General features: G+C 40.4%; 2 protein-coding genes across 5 annotated transcripts; one reads left to right on the top strand and one right to left on the bottom strand.

Moving 5' to 3' along the window:
• Nucleotides 1-1,887: 1,887 nt before the first annotated feature.
• On the bottom strand, nt 1,888-17,870 carry LOC147248551 (RING finger protein 145-like). 2 transcript variants are annotated; one of them, XM_086225908.1, is made up of 13 exons: nt 17,674-17,870; nt 17,330-17,415; nt 11,492-11,743; nt 10,652-10,760; nt 10,134-10,225; nt 8,536-8,771; nt 8,212-8,387; nt 7,963-8,103; nt 7,700-7,882; nt 7,051-7,198; nt 6,475-6,597; nt 5,741-5,974; nt 1,888-5,613 (listed from the first exon to the last, which is right to left on the bottom strand). In XM_086225908.1, the coding sequence occupies exons 3-13, from the start codon at nt 11,673-11,675 to the stop codon at nt 4,951-4,953; spliced, it is 2,289 nt and encodes a 762-aa protein (XP_086082034.1). In that variant the 5' UTR covers nt 11,676-11,743; nt 17,330-17,415; nt 17,674-17,870; the 3' UTR covers nt 1,888-4,950. The 2 variants fall into 2 exon arrangements, with proteins under 2 accessions (XP_086082034.1, XP_086082033.1); XM_086225907.1 differs by lacking the exon at nt 17,330-17,415.
• Nucleotides 16,967-24,573, top strand: ublcp1 (ubiquitin-like domain containing CTD phosphatase 1). 3 transcript variants are annotated; one of them, XM_086225913.1, is made up of 11 exons: nt 16,967-17,115; nt 19,188-19,401; nt 19,767-19,858; nt 20,411-20,496; nt 20,591-20,706; nt 20,971-21,069; nt 21,416-21,453; nt 21,653-21,751; nt 22,522-22,638; nt 22,726-22,853; nt 23,401-24,573. In XM_086225913.1, exons 2-11 carry the CDS (start codon nt 19,248-19,250, stop codon nt 23,426-23,428), a joined length of 957 nt encoding a protein of 318 aa, XP_086082039.1. In that variant the 5' UTR covers nt 16,967-17,115; nt 19,188-19,247; the 3' UTR covers nt 23,429-24,573. The 3 variants fall into 3 exon arrangements, with proteins under 3 accessions (XP_086082039.1, XP_086082040.1, XP_086082038.1); XM_086225914.1 differs by lacking the exon at nt 16,967-17,115 and adding an exon at nt 17,206-17,474; XM_086225912.1 differs by lacking the exon at nt 16,967-17,115 and adding an exon at nt 18,703-18,884.
• Nucleotides 24,574-24,594: the final 21 nt, after the last annotated feature.

The following is a 24,594-nucleotide window of genomic DNA, read 5'->3' as shown; positions in this document are numbered from 1 at the left end:
CTAGCAGCGGACATGGGGGGGGGGGGGGGATTGATACGAAACGCAGTTTCACGTCTCCGTTTTTTATTTGGACCAATTAGAAAGCCACATTTCATCATGAAAACATATTCCTGTTCCCCATTGTCTTCCTCGGGCCTGCTCATTGCACACTAGCGCCGCAAGACGCACAAACAAAAGTGACAATAACAATAATTAGCTGAAAATAACAATGAACATAATTGAAGATAATTGCTACCAGATTTGCCTGCTTTGTCTCCCCCGCTGGCACCATCTGTTATTTGAAACCATTTATCACACCGCAGAGAGGGGATCCAAACAAATATTACACAAAATATTAATAGATGAGTCAAAAAAGGCGACAGTGTGTTCGGTGTGTTAAAGGTGCAAAAGGTCAACAACTTTTGTATTATTCATCTGGCTGAAGAGATGATTGACAGGGTGAACTGGCGCCCATCCAGGGTTGAATTCCCAAAGGTTATTGAAAAACGCTCTTGACCTTGATTATGGAGAATAATACGACTCTTTCATAGGCTCCTCCGGTTTGCTGCTCATGGGGACGGTGACAGGATTTAAGAAAGTTTAGGTGGAGGGAAACGCGAACGATATTTGGATCGATCAGTGTGTAAATGTGTTGGACAGTTCATTTTAAATATTAAAAGATTCATGCATAAATAATACAGGAAAACACGACATTTCTATTTTGACTTGGGTGGTTTTGTGTTCTAGTGTCAGTTGTTCCTTTTATAAATTAGATAGGTCTACTGACAAAAGAATAGGTCTAAAAATATCCGAGTTATTTCGTTAAATCCAATAACAATAAAACCCGGACATGAAAAATACTTCAATTATTTCTACAAAAATACAATAATAGACAAATACACTGGCGTGAAAGGGTGAGTAAACCTTAATTTTTTTTTTACATCAGGTATGTTTAAATATTTTAGGCTTCATTTTTTATTCAGCTGTTATATTTTAGGGTTCCAATAGATATTATTTCCTGAAATATGATAGCGAGGCCCTGGTATGATAAAGTGAAACAAAATTAGGAACCAAAAGAGAATTAGACAACACACCTGAGGCCATCAGGAGCCCTAAGAAGGGCATAAATATCACGGCAGGTTAAAGACAAACGTGTCTCATCCGTTTAAATGATCGATATCAACTCACCGGTGCAGGACTGACGCTCAACTGTCGTCCGTGTGGGTCCGCCGGCGTGCTCGTCCTCCTCGCGGAATAAAAGCAACACAACAGCGACATCATGCGTCGGTTCCGCGACACTAAGCAGCCTGGAGATGAATAAATCAGTCGTTTCAGGGTGTTTTCAGGTATATGTGTGTGTGTGTGTGTGTGTGTTGGGGGGGGGGGCACACGGGTGTAAATAATTTGGCAAATGACGCTTTAGTTGGTTTCAGCTGCGTCACAAACTAGCTCGTGCTACTCATGGCTACAAGCTAACTCATAGCTTAGCACCTGCAGCTTATAGCAATCATGTTTCTTGTTTTTTGTTTCCATCGTAAAATATATGCATTGTTAGGGGTTTCATTGCTTCTGAAGGGTTAAAGTATTTTGTAGGTATTTTGGAAATTTTGTCCCACAAAAACACCTCTGCTTCTGCCATATAAAAGTTTAATTTCTTTAGCACGTCACTAAAACGACCTGTTTGTAAATTTGACAAACTCTACCCACTAACTTGGTCATGTTCATACAATCAGTTATTTGTAATGGTAAATAAGTAAATGTAGACATTGGGAAGCCTACTTTTAGTTTATGAGTTGGTGTAATATAACCTACATGTATTTTTGAATATATTACAAACCAAGCTGCGGCGCTACTTTATGTGTATGTACTATGTGGTGTAAATGAATGTATTCAAATAAAGGCAGAGCCCAGGGTGGATGGTTCATTTTATTTCTGACATTCAATGTTTGTAAAATAACCAAGGCAATGCCAGGCATCAAGTTCAAAACCATGATGGAGCATTTCAACAGAATACAACTGGCATTCAGTCAGCTTCTAGATCAGGTCCTAAATAGAAGAGTAGAAAACGTCATGAGACAAAAGAAAAATGACCGATAAGAGAGACAATGTCATTAAGGGAGTCACAGGTAGAGCAGCGCTGAACATAACCAGGGCTTTTTTTGGAGGTAAATCCTCCATCTGATGAGTCAGAGGCAGCGACACGGGACAGCAGTTCTTTCCTGAACTGCTCATTAAAAATGCATGAAGAAAATAAACGGCCAGAGAGCTGGGTGTCAGCTACAGATTCCATTTGCTTACATTTTTCAACATTAGAGAGGAATGATTTAGCAAAGTATTGTGACAAAGAAATACATGTCTCGCACTGTAACTAACATTCTTCGCTCTCATCGTACAGGACCTGTATTTACATAGGTAATAATTTGATGTTGACAAACACACAGTACTTGGATGGATGATGAAAGTATATTTTACAACTTAAAACACTAGAGCTCCAAAACTGAATGCAAATAAAGCTTGAAATGTCCATAAACCTTCTTTAGTTATCAGATGCATAGCTTATGTAGTCAAATAATGAGAATTTAATCCCTTACAAGATTTGATGTTTAACTGTCCCAGACAGTATGAACACATCACAGTTCATAGCAGGAGAGTGACTGCACATCCTCCAACATGGAGTAAACCCAGCAAATACACCTGGAATCAATAGCTGACAGGCTGCTCTGCCACTTTATTTATTGTTGACCACTAGAATTCGGATTCACACTTTTGCCATTTTGTGGTGCATTTGATTTTTTTTTTAATCTTTGCAGGTGTTTTGCACTGCACGATGCAAATCATGTGCACCACAAAGTGTTAATGAGTTTTGTAACTGTAAGTGCTTGGAAATGATGGTCTATAGAGTGGAACTGACAATAAAATGAGAAGTCGTTCAAGAATAATTCACCTTTCAGAAGATCATGTGCAAAATACATCAAACTCTACATTTCATCTCTTAAAAAAAATAAGCACGGACATCTGAACAGCACTGGCGAGGTTTGATCCTACACTGGTCATGTATTCATTCTCAGAACCTACAGCCAACACTTTCAATGTCATCAATAAATTCATTCATAGTAAATAGACCTTTAGTAATGTGATAATACTGGTAACTAGTGTGTCTCCCAGCCATCAGCGTCATGCTGATCCCACTCCTAACAGTAGAGGGCACCGGAGTGATCACACCAGCTTGAGGACGCGTCATACAGACTGGAGAGGCAGTAACACTGGCTGGTATCACAGAAGACTGGATTACTCAAAAGCTTCTTAATGAACAGTTTGTCTTCGGTAATGTAAAGTAACAAAAGTAGATCAAACCGCTGGGAAGCTTCGAAGAAACCAAGAGCTGACAGACTGATGTATCAACACTCCTCTGGCTTAATATAGACGCCATACAGAGCAACATTTATATACATTACACACAAAGAGAACGGGCTGTTTCCTCGTACACAAACACATCAGAGGGTATTTGGTTGCCAACAGCCACAACACAGCTTTGGAGCGTTGCTAGTATAAATGACATTAGTGCAAATGCAACCCCCCCACCCATCCCACCCTCCCGAAAAAAAAAAAAAAGGCAGAGAAACACCAAGGTTGGAGCACAATGAGGACAAACACATGGATGCTATGGTAACTGGAAACATGCAAGCGTCTACATATAAGCGTGCATCAGCATCATTGAGATGGGAAGTCTCTCAACACGAATGACTTCTGTTCTCCCCCGTGTGCTGCTGAGCCTATGTGAGTGAGTGCGAGCGCGCGCGCATGCGTGTGTGAGCGCGCGCGTGTGCGTGTGTGTGTGGGGGTGGTGCTAGCATGCTTGCGGGAGAGAAAATATTCCTTCACATCACACAGTTCAACCTACTGGTTGTAACATTTGATGAAGCAGAACTTGAACAGCAGGAGGATGAAGGTGATCTGATATGATTGGTTTTGACAGAAGTTGGATGGATCAAGGTTATGGAGTCAACAATCACGGGATTGATGGCAAACCGCTTCAATGTGACTGGTTGAGTGTGTGTGTGTGTGTTTCTGTGAGAGAATCAGCTGCACTCAGGGGGATGAGTGGGAGATGAGTACCTTGAATCCATGTTCTGATAATGCTGAAGGTTCGAATACAAACTCTGGCCTCTGTTGCATCTGGTTTACAGTCCAATAAAGCAGTCACGTAAAAATGATCTTTAAAATAAGAGTCATACAAAAATTTGGCGATGAGGAGTAGAACTGTTGCTGGGACCAGCCAAACAAGTTTCAGATGCTGATTATAGACAAAAGCTTTGTACTTGAAACAAGTTATTCCAGGTGAATAACTTGATTAGTTCACACTAGATGAGATCACTCCATGTACCCGGTTGCTTAGCACCAGGTCTTAGGTCATGTGACGGCCTTAAGAACCACATTCAGTCTGTTAACTCACACATACAAACACCACTACTGCCATCCGACAAGAACCTAATGAAAACGTGGAGACATTTCATGAAATGTTTGGACTTTGTCACTGCTTGGTATGCGGGTATGTCAGGGCTCTTGTACCCTGCTGTGGTAGATGATGGCACCGACAGAACTGCAGTGACTTGTGATGATGAGTGTGAACCTGCGCAGGAATAAGCACTAGTTTAGAAATGCCACTGAGAGTCTCGTATCAATGTCAAACAAAAATTTCACATTAAGGAGTGATGTCATACTTCAGTTTCAATCAGGATATCACATTTCTTGAGCATGTTGAGAAATCATTACTGGCATGAGTCTTCATGGAAATACATTTATGTTACAAAATATAATCTACTGTTATGAACTCTTTGATATTATTTTTGATTGGTTTTTGCAGTTGAATTCCTGACATGATGGGAATGCTAACCGCTGGAGAAGTTGAATATAGGCAGATGGGAGTATTGAGATGCGCATGCTTGTGTTGGATGCATGTTACAAAGCGGCTCAGAGGCTGTTGGGAGGAGGACAGTGCTCCTCCGAGGGGGGGGCGGGCTGGTCAGGCTGTGATGGCGGGCCTGTACATGACTCCTGGCTGTCTGATAGCGAGCCTTGTCCCGGCTCCGGCTCAGCAGGCGCCATCTCTACCTTGGCCAGTAGCTGTGAGTGGTGGGAGATGGAGGGAGTGGGTGAGTGGGAGAGCAATGGGGGGCAGAGGGGCATGTCCAATGTGTCAGAGGAAGAAGAGGAAGACGAGGATGTTGGATGTGGGGGTGACTGGCTCAACTCAGTCGTGGATGTGGTGGGTGAAGAACATGATGATGGAGCCCTGACTAACTGCTGAGGAGAACACTCGACACCAGAGGAGGACGAAGAAGCTTCTCCAGCTAAAGTGGGGGGTTCAGTATCTCCCTCCAGCTCTCCTATTTCCTTCTCCTCCTTATCTGGAGGCGCACCATCTCTCTGCTCTTCACTGTCTGGGGCTTCTTCCTGGCCGGCAGCACTCTGATTGGCTGCATGGGCATCTTGGGTGGGGACATTGCTGGCTGGTGATTGGCTCTTGAGTTGTGAGTGACAGAGAGGACACGTCTCCTGGACATAAAGCCATTTCTTCAGACATCCAGCGTGGAAGAAATGACTACATGGAGTGATGACAGCATTGGTCATGTCCTGGAGAGGAGATTGACATTTAATGTAATTGGTTTAAAAATAAATCAACAATATTAACATGTAACAGAGCAAACAGGCGAGCTGAGCATTCATTTGAAATGAGTCCTACTGGGTGTTAAGGGCCTACCTGGTAGCAGATAGCACAGATGTCGTTGTACTGTTGCAGCTGTGCGTTGGTAGCTGTGGGGAGGCTTTTGATCTTGTTTACAGCATCTCTCCTGAGCAGGAAGCTCTGCCAGCCAAGCTGGGCTCTGAGCCAGACGTTATAGTACGAGTGGACCAGGATGATGGTGCTGCCCATCACACTCCACTCCCCAAACACTGTCTCAGACACACCGTAGCACACCACACACACCGCAACCTACAGAACAAGACAGCAGGCAAAGATAGTGATGCCATATTATATGACACTGTTGTTTTGCACTAAATTCTTTTTTTTCTCCATAGTTTTTTTCCCTCTACATTCCTGGTACTCTAGGTGCCTCACAGCAATGCCTCATTCACATTCACTCACACTGATGGTCGGGGCTGCTGTGCAAGGAGCCAACACAGTCCAAGTTGACCGTATGATTTCGACATTGCCCCTCTCCCTCCTGAGTCAGGCTAACTTCCACATTGTTCATCCCCCCTGAAACTGCCACCACACCATCAACGGTTTGTGAATACACAAATAGTTTAGGAACTCTGCTACATCCAGTGGGTCATGTTATCATAGTTCTTTATGTAGCCATCTTTGTTCTCAAGGAGAAACCCTGTAGTTTTTGATGAAACATACCTCCACTGTGTGCTGTACCTCAAGGTGGACAAAGAGCAAGAAAACTATTTGGTGAAGACCGTACCAAGCTCTTAACGAATACTCACCAGGAACTCCAGCAATCTGTAGGTCCCATTGACACAGTAGATCACTTCATCCATGTTCTCTACTGGAGCTTTACGAAACTCCTCGACCATGAAGAGAACATAGATCAGCAGAGTGCCAAGTACCTGGGCCACAGGAACACACACAAATGAAGACATTAAATATAATGCACAAGCAGCAAGGAGGTGTTTAAAACACTTTGATCAACATGAGTTGTTCAGAAATGAAAATGGTCTCTATGATGCTTTTATTTTGGTTGTCTTTTCTGACCTATAAGTGCTTCTACAATATCTGATACTCATGTCCACTCAGCTCTGTAGGAGTCCAAAATCAATTACAAAGACCTGCCAATGAATCTAATAGCTCCCCTTTAAAGTGCAAGAGTGCAGTGCAGGCATTAGTCACTGTGGATTATTTTTACCTGTCAATGGCACATAGATAAGTTTACCCTTGTGAATATCTTTTGAGAATGAGTCAATTTAGGTATATTAATTGATATTTTGTTCCATAAATGTTTTTAAATTCAAAAAGAGGTAAAAACAAAACTGCACATCCGAACTAATGGTTTTCTGTGTTACCTGCAGTGAGGTGAGGATGGAAGAGGAGATGATGATGAGAAGCCAGAAGTCCATGTGGAAGAACTGACAGATCATATATGCCATGTAGGCTGGAAAGATCAGCAGGAACAGGCACAGGGACACAGCTCGGAAGTGCTTCCACAAACTCCTGAACAACAGTGGGAGAACAAGAGATCAGCAGCGTCATCCCTGCCAACATGGGACTTTTGCTTACGCGCAGCTCGTCTCAGGGTACATTTGCTCATTTCACAGTTGCTGCCAGCCCTTTGAGGCAATCATAAAACAAATATGTCAACTTCTCTTCCTTTAATTTGTGTCCAACAAAAGGGTTATTTAATTTCAAAATGCCAAAATACACAGAGCGTAATATCCTCAAGCCTTCTTCATACCCAATTAGTTGTGTATTACGTTTGACAAGAATGAATGAGTAGATTTGTAGAAACCAGTTTAATTTCATACTTCGTTGATTTGAACTCCAAAGAACTCTGCTGAAATCACTTTCCTCCAAAAGGACAGAATCATTTTACAACTTTAACTGCAATGACTGTAGAATTTATGGATGTAGTCAGTGAGGCGAAAACATACAAAAATAAAAGTAGGAATTTAAGCTTCTATTACAAAAAAATACTGTATAGTAAATTCAGCTTACTTGTCTCTGGATGCACCCAGGGCCAGGACGATGGGGTCTGCTATCTCCAGCATTGACTGCAGGATGGAGGCAACAACGATGAAGAGGATGATGGAGAGGAGGAAGGCTCGATGGATGACCTGCAGCTCGATGAGGCCAGTCTGTACAGCCAGGATGAGCAGAGTGATTCCTTCTGTCATGCCCCTGCAAGGACAGGAGAGGAATGAGACTGAAGTTCATCCAGACACAAACAAATCACGTAACCACACACTCGTGATGCTGACCTGTGCATTGTGTTGTCATTCATGAAGGCTCTGTAGCCTTGCAGGTAAAACTTGCAGAGTGTGAGAACTCCCAGAGCAATGAAGGAGACAGTAAAAACCAGGCCGAGTAGGGAGTACGGCGTACTACAACATTCTGCAATGCTGAAATAAAGGAGGACAAAAATAGATTAGTTGAAAGACTAAAAAAAGGACCCTGAACACCTTTCATTGCAATGTGTCATGTTTTTTTAAGGCTTTAACTGTACATACCTGGTAAGAAAGAGGAAAAGAAGCCTCTCTCTTGAGGTAGGCTGGTCTCTGGTGCTAAAGTATGAGTAGATCTGCAGCGCAAACAATAGCAGCCAAAAACACATGAACAGAACTGGGAGGACCAGCTGGTTCCACAGAGACATGCCCAAAGCTAGCAGCCCGTACACTTCCACCACCTGGAGGGACAAAGAAAGAATTACTTTGAAATTAAACACAAGAAAAACCCATCAGGACCCCAAAAAAAAGAAAAAAAAAAAGTAACACCTCAATAAAAAAGCGCTAATGAGATTAGACTAAAGCTGGCCAAGCCAACTGCAGTATTACCTGAGCCAGCTCCCTGTAGGCAGTCTTTGCCAGGTTGTATGGTACCAGTAAGTTGGAAGCCAGGAAATAAATGACCTCCAAGCCCGTGAAGATCATGGAGAATTTATTGATGAAGACAATGGTCTCCAGCGGGACTAGACACAGTCTGGCCACCAGAGGGAGGAGGTGAGCGGAGAAAAGCCAAATCCTCTTGGTCTGCATCACACAGGAACAAAGTGTACACACCACCAGCTGACCTGAAACAGAGGAACATTTCCACACTCTTCTTATTGAAATTTAGCTCCAAGTGCAGATGTGAATGAACCCAGGAGGGCACACCTAGGACATATTCAATGTATTTGTGAATATTCTCAGTTATCCAGGTCATCGTAATCCTCAAAAAATGGTCAAACTAGGAAACTGGACTCAACCTCTTGTAAGAGAAGACGTTTCGCCTCTCATCCAAGAAGCTTCTTCAGTTCTGAATGTTCTGATGAGAGGCGAAACGTCTTCACTTACAAGAGGCTGAGTCCAGTTGCCTAGTTTGATCATTTTTTGAGGACATATTCAATGCTATAACTCTTGACCACATTGATTAGAATTCATTTAGATAATTCAATTAAAATATCACTGTCGCTATAGAACGAGAATAAGTTTGTTTTTTTTATAAAATTCACAGCAAATAAAATGATGAACATGATATAGATACCACATTTCATTTTCACATAATTAGAGCTATATATGGAGTACATGGATAAATATGCTGGGATGTGAGATGCCATCACAAGCGCTATCTTCAGGTGCCTGGTGTAAAAGGACTTACTTTTAGCGATCAACTTGTGATCAAATTACCCAGGACACATGCTAATGCCAGGTGTAAACAGGGCCAAAGTCTGCTATATTATTTACTGGAGCTTCCTGGATATAGTAGCTTTAATCCACCCCCCCCCCCCCCCCCTCCTTTGCAGAAGTACATATTATCACTTCAACCATGTTATTTCTGCTTTCTTGTGCTATCACTGTGCAGTGACTCCAGCACTCGGTATGGACTATTAATAGCCCAGGAGACTCCGTCTCTACTCTCCAGTTCGATGAAACCAGGGCCAACAGAAACAGAACAAAGCAACTCTAACATTTCCATTTCAAAATGGATCAGCCATCTGCACACGTTGAAGTAAAAGTTAGTGTTCAGTGTGATTTGCAGAAAAATGGCCACGTATATATTTCCTTAAAAAGAGATACCTTTTTAATACGGAGGAGAAATTTGAACCTTTTCAGCTGTTCCCTCATCAGAAAGTTTGATGCAGAGACAAAATACAGAGCAGCCACTCTGGTGCTGCTTAGCGTCTTCCCTAAAGACAAAGAAGCCAGTAGAGAAAAGCCTGGGAAATTTTTATTGAAAAGGTTCCTACTTTCACACTGCAAGTGGCAAATATGCATCTTCTATATATCAGAATGGATGAAAGAACAACAACAAAGACAAAAAGAAAAAGGATAAACAATCTGCTTTTTGCACTTTACAGCAACTGCTGTTTTGTCAATTGTAAATAATTTTGCTGTGGATCGAGAACAGTGGTTTCCATTGAAAGATAACCAGTGTGCATGCTTGAATGTTATACCTATGAGTGCGGTGGTGAATCTGTTCATGGAGAGTGGATCCAGGTAGACAGGTCCTTCATGGCCAGACTCCAGTTCGCTGCGGACATAATCCCTGACAAAGAGGACAAAATGTTTAACTTGCAAGAAAATCCACTTTGACAATGTATACCTCAGACCTTACCTACAGCCTTGAAACTAGCCAATGATATATTTTTTAAGGGTTAATGCACAATAAAAATGATAAAATGTCGAGTGACTGCTTGCTAAAAACAACACTGACATTACAAATCGAAGAAACTGGCCATTTAATGGCACTATGATATCAATGTATCCACCTTTAGCTGGAAATACCATGATTCAAATCTGCCTGCGATTGGGGAATGAGAGACTATCCTGTGAAAGAACAAGAGCTCACAAGAATCCAAGTCTTAAAAAAAGGTATCAGCGTACAAAACTGTGGTATAGCTAGCAGCATCTTCACACTTCTAATGGATGCATTTTAAATCTGTGCATTTGTGTGCATGCTTTTTTTTTTTACCTTGAGACTTGATGGCCAGCAAAGAGCAGCAGGGCCGTAAGCACATACAGGTACAGTTTCACCAGGTGCTGACGTGGCAGAGTCAGGAGTACCAAGCTCAGGATGTAACCTGTGATGTAGTCAAACAAACAGGTAGAAAGTTCACTTCCAGTTGGCAGACCACATGTTTAAATTCATTGAAGTGATGTACCTGTTGTGTTTGTGTGTGGTTTACGGATGTTTCTTATGTAACTGTAGGGAGCTATTTCTGAAACTCAAACGTTCACTGCTGCCAGCAGGCTGATTGTTCAACAGTCAACCATCTACAATCACATCCAAAAGGCACTGAGCAACAAGTACTTTTGGTTTTTTCTGCTTGCCTCTCTAGCTTTTTCTGTCTGTCCGCTCATCAGCACATACCAAGCCTATTGGCTCATTAGCCAACAGCAGCCAAACCTGACAAGGCCCATGCACAAACGCGCACGCATACACATACACCCAATATCTGCTTTTCTTAGCTAACCCAAATCATGGTCTTTCAGTGCTTCAGAGAAATACTCTAAAAGTATCTAAATACAAGAGTCTATCAGGTTACTGTGCTGTGAAGACTGTTTTACATCTCTTAGAATGGCTCTGCAGCAACAAGATTCATGAATATCTTGGAAGGAAATTGTTTTTATTCTATTTAAATTTTATTTGATTAATTGAAATTTCAGGACCTCTTTTGGCTGTCCCTGCTTTTCTGGTTTAAGTTGACAGTGAGGTTTGGCTTTGAAACTGATGTCAATACGCTTGTCCCCTAAACAGATGGAAACACCACAGGTGTTCGTGTGAGTGTGAGCAAGAGACACCGCCACTGACCGACATAGTGCAGGTACAGTGCCAGGTATTTGTACTGGAACAGAGGGTTGTTGGAGAGGCTGGAGCGCTGGATCTTCTGGAAGAAAGAGCTGACATCCCAGCGGTACAAGACATCCAACAGCATGATGCTGGGAACACGCAGACCCACATTGAGCACCGCCTCTACACGGTCCTTAACTGCCATGGCCTCAGGTTAACCTCTGATCAGCAGGCAGAACTGACCACTAAGACGGGATGTTACCAGTAGGTGCGCTGCAGAGAAATGTGGACAAAGCAAAGAAAGTTGACGGAAATTTGATACGATGCCAGGAAGGGAGTGTTGTTGCAGATGAAAAGAGAAAAATAAGCAAAAAGAATGAAGGCAGTTAGCAAAGGAGGAGGAAGGATGTGGAGACTGAGGGGAGGTCCCATGAATGTAGAGAGACAGACTGAGGAAATTCAGAAGGAAGCAATAAAAAGATCAAACAAACAATCATGCTTATTCTAAAAAAAACAACATGTTTATCAATTCAAAAACTACCATAGCTAAGTGTGCAGATATACGTTATAGATCAACTGTATTGAGCTGCCGAGTGTTGTTAAATGTTTTCAGACATTATTTTTGTTTTGTCATTTCCATATTTTCTGATGTTGTGAACCATCTCCATTTCTTCGGCCCTCTATAACCTAGGTTTTGGAATATATTGTTTAAATCTATCAAAATAAGGACAAAAATATCATTCTAATTCTAGTGCTGTCAACAGGTGCTTCTTTCTCCGTTTTTATTTATGAAGGGTGTGGCAGTAACTCAAAAATCTGGATACACTGAATATTTTTTTGTTTTCAGTCCTCCTTCCTCATTTATGTATCTGTATCCCTCCCCACTCAGACCAAAAAGCAGGAAACCCAATCCAGGGAAAACAACTTATCTGGAATATGATGCAACTACCTGGATTTTAAAGGAATACTGCATCGTTGCATCAGTTCCAACAGTGTGAATATACACTGTTAGAGCGTGGCTATGCCAAGACCTGCCTATTCAACAACTATCGCCTACAAAACCAAATCTATTATTCAATAATCACTCTCAATATAGAAAATATGCACTTGAGTTCAGGCCCAACACTGAGCTCTTGCATAGAATGTAACATAAGAGCTGCACAGGAAGCTGTCAAAAATACAGTGTAGTAATATTCTTGGCTGTTTTTGTGAAAGTGTGACATCATGCTTGACAACTGAGGTAAAACTGCGGTATCCGTTTATTGACACACACATACACTCACACTCACACACACACACACACACACACACACAAAGCATATATAATTTTATATATATATATATATATATATATATATATATATGTATAAATAAATATGAAAGACTATTTCTTCAAGAGCAAATCATGTTTCACAACTAACTTGGCATACAACAATATTTGTTGCGATGGTCAGAACTCCAACAGAGGATTTTCATCCTTGTGTTGAACATGTTCTGTTTACATTTGCTTCTTAAGACGTATTGAGTCTACATTTATTCTTTTAAGTATTGATGACACAACCAAAGGGGAAGAAAAAGTGGAGGAAAAATCCATATATTAACAATCAGCGTATTTAATATTAATGATTTTTATGAAATAAGCCAAGATAAGCCATTTTGATTAACAGTTTAAGAATATTGGAATGCCTGGAAATTTATTATCTAAATGTCTTACAAGAGGTACTTCATCATATGGAATTCTTATAAAACCCAATTTGCAATAAAGCTGTCCTGTTCATTAATTTATTGCTCTTTGGTTTGCAATGTTCCATCATGTCCACAATAGAGTAATGCTATTTGAAATATAAACGCAGTATCTCATGAGGATTTTCCCAAACTTTATAGTACTTAAGCGCAGCACTGAAGTGTTTCCTTAGCCTGATGAAAAGAACAAATGCTGATGCTGAAAGCCCTCTACCATACTTTGGCATCATTTATGGTTGTGCTGGCTTTTTAGTGTTTGGGAAAACTTTTATAAACGCAGCTACTGGATGAGAGAGCAGCCCATCCTCTCCACAAGCAGTGTGGCTAGCTTAGTCTAGATGGGTGTATCCATTCACACCACTGCGTCTTTAACCGAGACACTGACACTACACTCGTCATGGATGAGTGAGTGCTGCATCAATTGTATTACATCATGAACTCAAGTAACCCCTCTGATGGCAGATAAAACCATCCCTTGGCTACAATTCCAATACAGCATTCTGATGACAACAATGATGTACATGTTTCATGAAAGTGATGATTTTTGTAAGCATTTGTTGCTGTTATATACAACCACAACAGGCTTTATCAGCAAATCACTGATAAGTGTTTTACAAGTATGTAATGGCTGTTAGCGCGTCTCTCCCTACAATCCAAACCTATAAAAGACTTCAGACTTTTTAGGTCTCAATACCGCATACAAATACCTTGGTTTTGGATATCAGCCAAAGATAAATAAACGTACTGATTAACATAAATACGTATTTAGTGATTTGTTATGGCTTGTCTAACTCAATTTCAGTATAAAAAAGCCTGCATCCAAATCAGTTATATAAGGCAAATTATGATAAACTAATGTCTCAGATCAAAAATGACATGGAAAGATGGGAGGTGCTTCCTTTGTCCTTAGTTGGGAGGATAGAAACTATCAGGATGAATGTTCTGCCAAGAATGTTATTTCTGTTCAATGCTCTACCTATCACCGCTCATGTATCTACCTTTACATTACTGGATAAGCTGATTTCCAAATTTATATGGCAGAACAAAAGGCCTAGAGTGAGATTGAAAACACTCTGTGCACCCAGGGTAAAAGGTGGATTGGCCTTGCCACATTTCCGAAGCTACTACTGGGCAGCACAACTTGGAAAACTGGTTTCATGGATGAAATTAGATATGGACACAAGATGGGTGCATATAGAACAAGGTTCAGTAAAAAATGTGTCGCTTTCAACTCTTCCCTTTCTAAATTCAAAAGCAAGGCGTAAACTTAGGATACAAAATGAATACGTTAATCATACACTAAAGGTTTGGGAAAGGACAAGACGATTGTTGAATTTACCTCTATCTCTATCGAGAGCAGCAAAAATAACTACGGCATGTGACTTTCTGCCGGCAAAAATGGACTGTGGTTTCATTAGATGGGCAGGGAAGGGCCTAATCACAATAAATCAGTTATTCGAAGGAAGGACTCTAAGGGCTTTCTCACAGCTTCAGGCAAAATACGGTATTGACTCTAAGGATTTATTTAGATATTTTCAAATTCGGCATTATCTGATGACACACAAAGAGTGGGACAATATTAAAGAAGCTCCATCTAATTTTGAACAATATTGGATTGAGACAGTTGAGAATAAAATGAACATTAAAAATACAATATCTTGCATATACGGCAGAATACGTATGGACACTTCAATGGATACACTGGAAGTGAAAGCTAAGTGGGAACTGGAATCTAATGCCGTGATTGCTGACGGAGAATGGGAGAGTTCTTGGGTGCCCTGGCAGAAATGTTTAAGCAGCCCAGCCTGGAGGGAATTCAGCTGGAAGTTAAGAGTAAGATATTTTAAAACTCCTTTGATAATAGCTAGTTACGACAGCAACTGTTCCCCCCTGTGCTGGAGAGGTTGTGGCATAACAGGGGACTTTTCCCACATCTTTTGGGACTGTCCTAAATTGGTAAAATTCTGGGAAGAGGTGAAACGACAAATAAGTGAGATTTTAAAAATAAATAGACCAATTGAACCACAGCAACTGACTTTGGGTACAGCATCAACAGTTGATTTAGGGAAAAACCAGGTGTTTTTGCAAAGGGTTCTTCTGTTAATTGCACATAAAATGATCACAGTAAATTGGCTCAAACCCCACCCACCCACCCTGGACCAGTGGTACCAAAGGCTTAAGGATGTAAACTGCATGGAACGCATAACAGCAACCCTACGACTTCAGACTGACTTATATCTTGAAAAATGGGCACCCGTGATAATGTATTTGGAGAGATGAGAATATTGTCTCTATTTAACTGGGCTGGATGGTATTTTTATTCCTTGTTTTATTTTATGTTATTTTATTTTATTTTTCTCCCTCTTACTATTGTGGACATAATTAGACTTGCAAAGAATATTGTGTATTGAGTACCTTGTCATAAGGTTTTGGAATGATGTGTGTGACTCTGTCAAGGAACCTGTTCTAATAAATGTTCAAAAAAAAAAAAAAAAAGCCTGCATCAAATGTAAAATGTAATGTGAACATTTAAATTCATTTTAAGTCACAATCGAGAGCAAAGAAAACTTGGCATACATTTCAAAAATATGAAGAAGAATTGACTTGATAAAACATCAGTCTGCCTCAGATCCGTCTCATGATCACCAGTAACCAGGCCCAGCTACAGTATTTACATCAGATGAGCAGAGGAAGGCGTGATATCCTTTTTGGTTCAGTTAAAGCTTCATTTTTATTTTTTTTTGGTTATCTAAAACATAAATTGATTAGTCTTGTGCTTTTTAAAATGTATTTTTTTCTTTTACAAAAATTAATAAAAAATAACCAATAACTGTTGGTAATTTTGGACTTGAAAAGCAGACTAAATACCAATAAAACTTGACGTTGACGATAATTACCTAAGTCAGGCTAAGACTGCTCATATTTCAATCACACACAAAAAAAAACACCTAAATCAAAATATGCTTCACAAAAAACTGACAAGCTCACCACAAAGACATAGAGGTCAATTTACAATGATTAAAACAACACTAAACTAGTTACCGACTAACTAAGATTCGATTAAAAGACTTTTTGTCAACTAAATCTCAACTAAACATAAAACAGAATGATGATTAGATACAATCAAACTTACACAGACATTAGATACAAATCTGTGACTAAATTTAAAAAAAAAATCTGCCAAAATACACACCAGAGGGAGTATGTGATGGCTGATAAGAACACGGACAAGATAAAGATAAATCCAGACAACACAGTCCATCAGCTGGTTAGTGGGAGGATTTCCAGCAAAAAAAGCAGCACAAATCCTTTCACATAAGCTTTGTTTAACCAGTGCTGTTTTGTGATTATTTTGAATGACAGTGCAGTCACTCACACAAATATGAAGGGTCACTTTAGGACATCATGTCCTGCTCCACCTTTAAAGGGATTTGACTTTCACTTTTTGTACTTCTTAATGTCCGAGAATGACATGGGGGGGGACTACAACCAGTGTCGACAAAAAAAACAAAAAACAAATACTGATGGGTTAATTAAAAGCAGACTTACATGTTTTCCAATGTATCATATCTGCAGGTTTCTAGCCTCTCTGATGCCAGATACTTCCTCAAGGTTGGAAATATTAAAGTTTCCATGAATTATGCTCCCCGCAGGCTGATTCCAGCCAGGATCCTAATACCTTACATAATTGTGAATTCAACGCGACTGTCACCGGAGATCAGTTCGCAGGGCCTGAGATTACATAACCGGCCGTCTACAACTATATTTTTATCAGCCGTAATCAATCCACAGCATTGGAGTATGTATACTTGGTCTGGATGGATGGAATCATTACGCCCGTCCCCTAACCGAGACACGAGCACTAAACTTGTCATGGATGAGTGAGTGCTGCATCGACTGTGGTACGTGATGAACTCCAGTAACCCCTCTGTCTCGACGGGAGAGAGAGAGAGAGAGAGGAAAAAAAACTAACCATTCGCTGCACTGCAAAAACACTGCAACCCAAAGCATGATTTACGCGTTAATTAACAGTGAGCACACTTAACGTAAATCCGCGGCTTCAGTGTATCTGTGCGTAATTTGCTATGTCAAAGGGAAACATAATCGTGGACGTACTGTGAAGAGATGATGAGCCGCATCGAGCAGGCATCAGGCACAGAGCCAAGCTAACGTAGTCAGCTAGCTTAGCTGTGTGTTAGCAACTGTCAACAGAGGGAAATAACACTTTAAGCGACACTATTGCTCGACTCTGAGGCTACAGGTTTGTGTAACTTGACAGCGCGTACACACATTGATGTACTAGCTGCTAACTGATTCTATTTAAGAGTAACATTTTCAACAACTGCCCCCCAAGCGAAGAACCTTAAGCCCCTCTGTAGCCTAGCCTGCAAACAGACTGCTAGAACCCTGGGTAGGCTATGGCGCTCAACGACAAGTAAGACGGGAAAAAATGAACTTACGTTTTTAGGGCGACGTTTGCAATATGTACAACAGGTTTGGGCTGCTTTTCTGGTCGAATATCGACCATTTTAACTCGGCACCGCCGGAGTTAACGGTCCTCTAGATGGAGGCGCCTCACAATCATGGGATGCGGCCGATCCGCTCATCTCGTCAAGTAGCCATTATCCAGAGAATCGAGGAGGATGTTTTGCACATGCGCAAATGATCCCGTCTCTTCAACTGTTCTGGCATCAGACAGTCGCAGTAATGGAAATTCCAAGTAATTTGACCAGGTCTTGATGTTACTTACTTTTAACTTTTTAAACAAATATTTTGATGAGGGGTACAGATTAGATTGTCACGATCATTGAACTGGGAAGTAAATGTGACCCTCTGTCGACTCTATTTTTTACTACACTTTGATTTAATGTACTGTCGATAGTGGGAGAAGTACACAGTTCCTTTGATTGAGTAGAAGATAATAATGAAAAATAGTATTAGTACGATTAAGCACAGAGGCATTGTACTTAAGAAGAGTACTTCAGTAAAAACGGTTACTTTTCACCACTGTAGACTTTTCTACTGCAAAATTCAATATCAACCGCTGGAAATGAAATTGTTGCTAAAGTATTAACGAGTAAATCTGAATAAAAGATCAATTATAAAGTAAAAAAAATAAAGAATTTTGTCAAGAAGGAGATTTTCTTAACAGTATCCCTGACCACAGTGGTATTTACTGGACAACGGTGAAGTAGAAAATACAGTACCTGTCATGAATTCACAGACAGAAGAGCTGTCTTAAAAACAGAAGTGTAAAAAGCAATTCATGTTGTTGTTTTTTTTAATTTGTAATAAACGTCTAGAACATAAAAAGGGCCACATCCAATGCTAAATTCAATGTAATATAACTAGATTTTGTTTGGCTTGACTTGATTAATTTTATTTTATTTTTTTATTTGCAATCACTGAATATATTTCAACATTAGATAGTTAGCAACGTACATATTTGCTATCATTTTTTTCCAGTTTTTTTTAATCTGTAGAAATTCAAGTGTGGTTACTACGGTAACGAAACTCTGTTGCTGCGTCACTACCGGTTGGAGTCGGGATGCCAGGAAGAACAGAGTGTGTCTATCGGTGAATGGAACTGAACGGCAAACTTCATTCATTCAAGTTTTCGGCTAAATCTCACAGTGTTTGCCAGTCGTTATATATTAGCTTGCTCTATCTGGTAAGGATACGCAATCAGTATAGCATAGTCAGCTAATAGCTAGCTCGCTAGTTCCCTGGTGTGGTTACATTTCAGCTAGTTAATGTTAGCCGAGTCATGCTAAAAATATCAACATAAGGGTCTGCCAAGTCTGTTCTCTTATTTTAGCGGTTGGTCATTGTGTCTCTTGCTGTCCAGCCAAGACTGAGCACGCCGAACATGGCTTTTGCCGTCATGATTTGCTATTTGTTGTCTTTTGTTGAAGCTACACCTTGTTCCAATGTGACACCCCTCTGTTTATTTTGCATCTCCTCTCTTTGCAAGGTGTATGTTTGTTAGTGTGGCTGGAAATATTTACGTGTGTGTGAAGAGCCCGTTTGAGCCATGTCAGTATCAGTGATCATAAAGTGGGGAGGTCAGGAATACTCCATCAGTTCTCTCTCTGAAGAAGACACAGTGATGGATTTGAAACAGTCCATTAAGACCTTGACTGGGGTGCTACCAGAGAGACAGAAACTACTGGGACTAAAGGTCAAAGGTGAGTAGGCGTGCATTCTTTACGCATGTATTTATATATATATAAAACACTGTGTTATATCCATAACAATTGTGAAAATATCATAACTGTCTTTAATGAATGGTTTATTTTGTTGACATACAACTTTATAATTGTATTGTTAAATGAAAGTTGCAAGCAGTATTCTTGAAACCTCCTCTCCAGAACGATATAACTTTTGAGCTAATGAATTCCCAGGTTTTGCTGCAGTTTTGTTTTATACGCACAAACATTTACAGCTTGACTGTCGAATTTCTGCACCTTCCTATACTGTGTGGATTTTATTTTACAGGAGGCTACATCTGGCTGCTCTCTGTACTCATTCCATCTCTGATTCCTGCCTCCAGGTAAACCTGCAGAGGATGAAGTGAAACTGGGCTCTCTGAAGTTGAAGCCAAACACGAAGATCATGATGATGGGTACAAGAGAGGAGAGTCTGGTAGGTGGCATGACTGAGACGACAATGATTTGACTCCAAACATACTGTATTTGGTTGGGACTCAAACTGGAGGACCATTTACTAAGTTAACACGGTAACTTGTTGGTTTATTCGTCTTAAATTAGGGCTGCATGATCAATCAAAAGAATCGAAAATGCAATCTGGCACAGACAAATTTTCAAATGTATTTGTTATAAAAACAAGTGTGTCTCAATACCAATTGAGATTAAATATTGTGGCAGAGATGTCTTGCCTTCCCATCACATTCTACAGACTTAAAAAAAATCTTTGTTTGATACACATGACACAAAATTATATTATAAACATTTAAATGGCTTTTTCAGAAAAAAATGAGAATAAAGAACATTCCTTCTGATAAAAGAAAGTCATATCTCAATTGTGACCTCATTACAATCAGGTATTAATTTCAAATCGGCCAGCCGGGCTCATTCTGTTGTTAACCAGCCAGGAGGATTTGCTCTCAGACCTCAAACATTTTCTTATTGTTGTGATAGAGCTGACTTAAACCATGCATGGGTTCTGTTTCTGAAGGAAGAGGTTTTGGCCCCTCCCCCAGAGAATGACGACGTGGTTAATGATTTTGACATCGAGGAGGAGGTCATCGAAGTGGAGAACAGGTGAGATATTTGTGCGTCTATCTAGAGGCAGGACAGAATTTCTAAAGTGTTCACTAAAGGATGGCTAACAAATATGGTTGATCTATTCCTCCAGAGAGGAGAACCTGGCTAAAATAGCCCGCAGAGTGAAAGACTATAAGGTGGAAGAGCTGAACCGTCCCAGAGAAGGCAAAAGGCTCTTGGTTCTGGATGTGGACTATACATTGTTTGGTAAATTCACTCAAAACCCACATTTGTTTCTTCAAGAATCTGACTAGAACTTGACTGATTTTGCAGCTTATTATTAAATAGTAGTACAATAGTATATTAACAGTGACACAGTACTTTTATCTGTGAATGTACAGAACCAATTTCTGGAATGTGTACACTGTTGGATAATTGCGGGGTACTTTTCAGAATAGAAAAACACAACATCCATCGTGTTTGTCAGCTGCTGGTGTGAACTTGGCATGAGCGTCTCTTACGTTTGTTTAGATCACAAGTCATGCGCAGAAACGGGCCAGGAGTTGATGAGGCCATACCTTCATGAGTTTCTGACATCAGCCTACGAAGACTATGACATTGTGATCTGGTGTAAGTATCCTCTCATCTCATATTTTCTCCTGTAGTAATGTTTAAATCAGGACAATTTACAGTGGATCCATTACAGAGGACAAGTATGAGACTACGTTGAGTTCAAATATTTGAGGCTGGGCAAATGTGGCGAGAGTTAGAGGGGAGGGGCATTCAACAAAGTTTACCGACTGGAAATAAAGCAGGTGTGCTCCAGTTATTTCTCTGTCGTAGTCATTCAGTCACTGGATTCCTTCAGATTAACAGTGTCTTGTCTTTATTTAATTCATGTATTTATGACCACTTGTAGTTTTTTGGGTTTTTTTTGTATTTGTGTTGATGTCAGACATGTGCATTCTTTGTTTAGCTGCTACAAGTATGAAGTGGATTGATGCCAAAATGAAGGTGAGTGTGTTTTCAGTCATCATGGGGGTAACTTTGTATTGTACCAATTCTTGCCATAAGGTGGCAGCATTAATCAATTTAATCAACAATGTTTTGGTTAAGAGGGCCAGGGGAGTTGACGTTGTGTGTGTGTGTGTGTGTGTGTGTGTGTGTGTGTGTGTGTGCGCGCGCGTGCGCGCATGCGCGTGTGTGTGTTTAGGAGTTGGGAGTGACAGACAACCCTAACTACAAAATAACGTTCATGCTGGACAGTGCAGCCATGATCACGGTACACACCCCAAAGAGAGGGGTCGTGGAGGTGAGTGAACACACAGATGACATGAAAATAGTGCTGCGGTGACTGCTCAGTCAGTTCATCAATCCCAAGAAAATTAATCAGCATTTTTTTCTTTTTCTTCATTTTTTTCTCGACAATTGGCAGACACACAATGCTTCTAGATTCCTGAACCTGTAGACTGATTGCTTTTTTCTATCATGTAAAACTAAACTGACATTTGAATGCATCACTCTGACCTTTTGGAAAAAACTGAGGGGCATTTTCATTTGCCAGCAATTCATAGATTAAACAATAAAGAAAAATTTTAAAAATTACAATACTATTTAAACACAGACCTCAATGAAAACTGCCGTGCTTCCACATGTTATTGATGTAAACAGATCCTTCACACCAGAGGAAAGATTTCTACTCAACCATCCTACTACTGAGGGGTTCTGTTATTGTTGCTAAATTTACTCTATACTTTTATGATGTTTCACATAACTTCATGAGATTTCTGAGGGAGTTAAAACCAGCGAAAGGGAGAACTAACTTGCTTGAATTGTGAAGTGACTGATATTGAGCAGTGGCTTCTGTGTAACATGAAGAGTGATATATGGAATGCATAATTCACCTGTATAATGAGATTTTAGTGACTGTGATGATGACTTGGTTGAGAAAACAGCATAGACGCCCACAGAAATGCACTGGAAAGAAATAACGCTGTCTCTTTGTGACCCTTTTAACTGAAAGTCATTGTTCTGTAAGAAGATGACATCACTGATGCAGTGTGTTTGATGATGTAACTTCAGGTGAAGCCCTTGGGCGTGATTTGGGGGAAGTATGAAGAGTTTTACAGCAGGAAAAACACCATCATGTTTGACGACATCGGACGAAACTTCCTCATGAATCCGCAGAATGGACTCAAGGTAGGCTGCATACAGCAGCATTCTCTCCACTTCCACACCATCACTCTGTGTTGAAATCTATATTAAGTGTACGTGTTTGTATGTCAGATCCGACCTTTCATGAAGGCGCATCTTAACCGAGAGAAGGACAGGGAGCTGTATAAACTGGCTCAGTACCTCAAAGAAATTGCAAAGCTTGAGGATTTCTCTGGACTCAACCACAAACACTGGGAGAGGTAGGCACACGCAGGCTGAACGGCACGCTGAAGCAGCTACGATGAGCCATCAGATTTTGTTCACTTTTTTTTTGTTCGCAACTTTTTTGGGGGGTTAAAAAAAACCTCTTTTTAAATTAGTAGAATCCCTAAATATTATTTTTTTTTTCATAATTGATTCAGGTATTAGATTGACACTCCACTGGTTGGCTGAGGTTAAACAGTAGTTTCTGCGGTTACTGTATATTTCAGTTGTCCTGGTTCTGATTACTTCTGTTACCTGCACTTTGACTTTGAAAAATTGACCTGTACTGGCACAGAAGCACCTTTAAAAATTTTTTTTTAAAATCCCTGTTGTTTGGGTGCACTTTTCTTAATTTATACATATCACAAGGCAAAAGTTGAATACACTCTGCTAGATAATCAGTTAAAAAGTGCTAGTAGCCGCTTAAAGTTTACCATTATGATAGAAGACACAGATTGTGCCTCTAAATTATTATGAATTCATAACGGTGTATGTGTGCGTGTGTGTGCGTGTGTGCGCGTGTGTGCGCGTGTGTGTGTTTAGGTACCTATCTAAGAAGCAGCAGCACTGAAGAGAGACAGCATTCCTGGGAATAACATGGTCTAGACGCTACCATCCCAGTCCAGTTCTAACACACAAGTACACAAAGTTGCCAGTTACAAGTTCTTCTTAACCCAGACCATAATACGAATCTTCCACAACCCCTGCAGCCGGCACTCCAAAGCTCAGGACTGAGGTGTGGCTCCCCAGTTCTTCTGTCTCTTCTCAATCTCACTCATGGCATTTCCACTGATTACCTAAGAACTATGTGGTTAAATTTGATTGTGCAGGGTAAAAGCTACATGTCACAGGCCACTATGATCCACAGACACAAAATACATAGACGCATCATGAACAATGTGTATGAAAATATATTTAACATCTCGTAAACCTGCTTGGTTTTTCTGATGGGCGGGGCTTACGACACCTTCACCGATAGGGTGCTTGTCTTCCCCTAAAAATTAAAAAAAAAAAGAACTAGGAACAGCATTGTTTATCAAGAAGTGATCAAAATTAAAAGTGACTCCACGCACCTTGCCCTGTAATTACATGCAAATAAACCTTAATGGTACTGTTAAGATTGACACTGGTTGATGCTAAAATGCTTTCATCAAATCAACAGACTGATTTGCATGTTTTGATGGAAACTTGGGTTATTTGTTGTTACTTGTATGCAGCGGTCCCTGGACCCAGGCCAATTGTGAGTTGGTGGATGGGTGGAGAGGCGTGTCTGCATCAGAAATGTATTTTGTAGGTTTTTTTGTGCATTTGGTTGATATATGTTGACTCTGGATACAGACATTATTTAGTTTTTATGCAAAACTCATTAAGATTGTTGTTTTTTTGTCTAAATGTGACAACGCTGTAACAGTGGTGATGAGGTGTAATGACGAGAATGGAAGAAAATGCTGAGAATATTTTTTGGGAGCCTCTGAAATTAACATATTGGCACTTAATGTCATTAACCAACACTTGTTTTAAATTATGGATGAAGAAGGGGAAGTGCTGAGGGGATGGTGAACACCCCCTCATGAACAAGTAGCACCTTTTGGAAACATGATTTTTCAGCAGTTATCAGGTTTACAGCTCTCTTTGACTCTCTGTCCCTGGAGATCTCCCTCTTTGTGTTTTCCTCATCACATCCTGGCTGTAAATATGACAATAAACCTTCTTTTTGTACCTAAATTGCCTCTAGAG

The sequence above is a fragment of the Aulostomus chinensis genome, chromosome 15, assembly GCF_037954235.1.
Source record: "Aulostomus chinensis isolate RoL2024-O1b breed Wild chromosome 15, RoL_Achi_v1.0, whole genome shotgun sequence".
NCBI lineage: Eukaryota > Metazoa > Chordata > Actinopteri > Syngnathiformes > Aulostomidae > Aulostomus > Aulostomus chinensis.
Note: the sequence above shows the minus strand (reverse complement) of the source record. Positions and strands in the feature narration are given on the sequence as shown.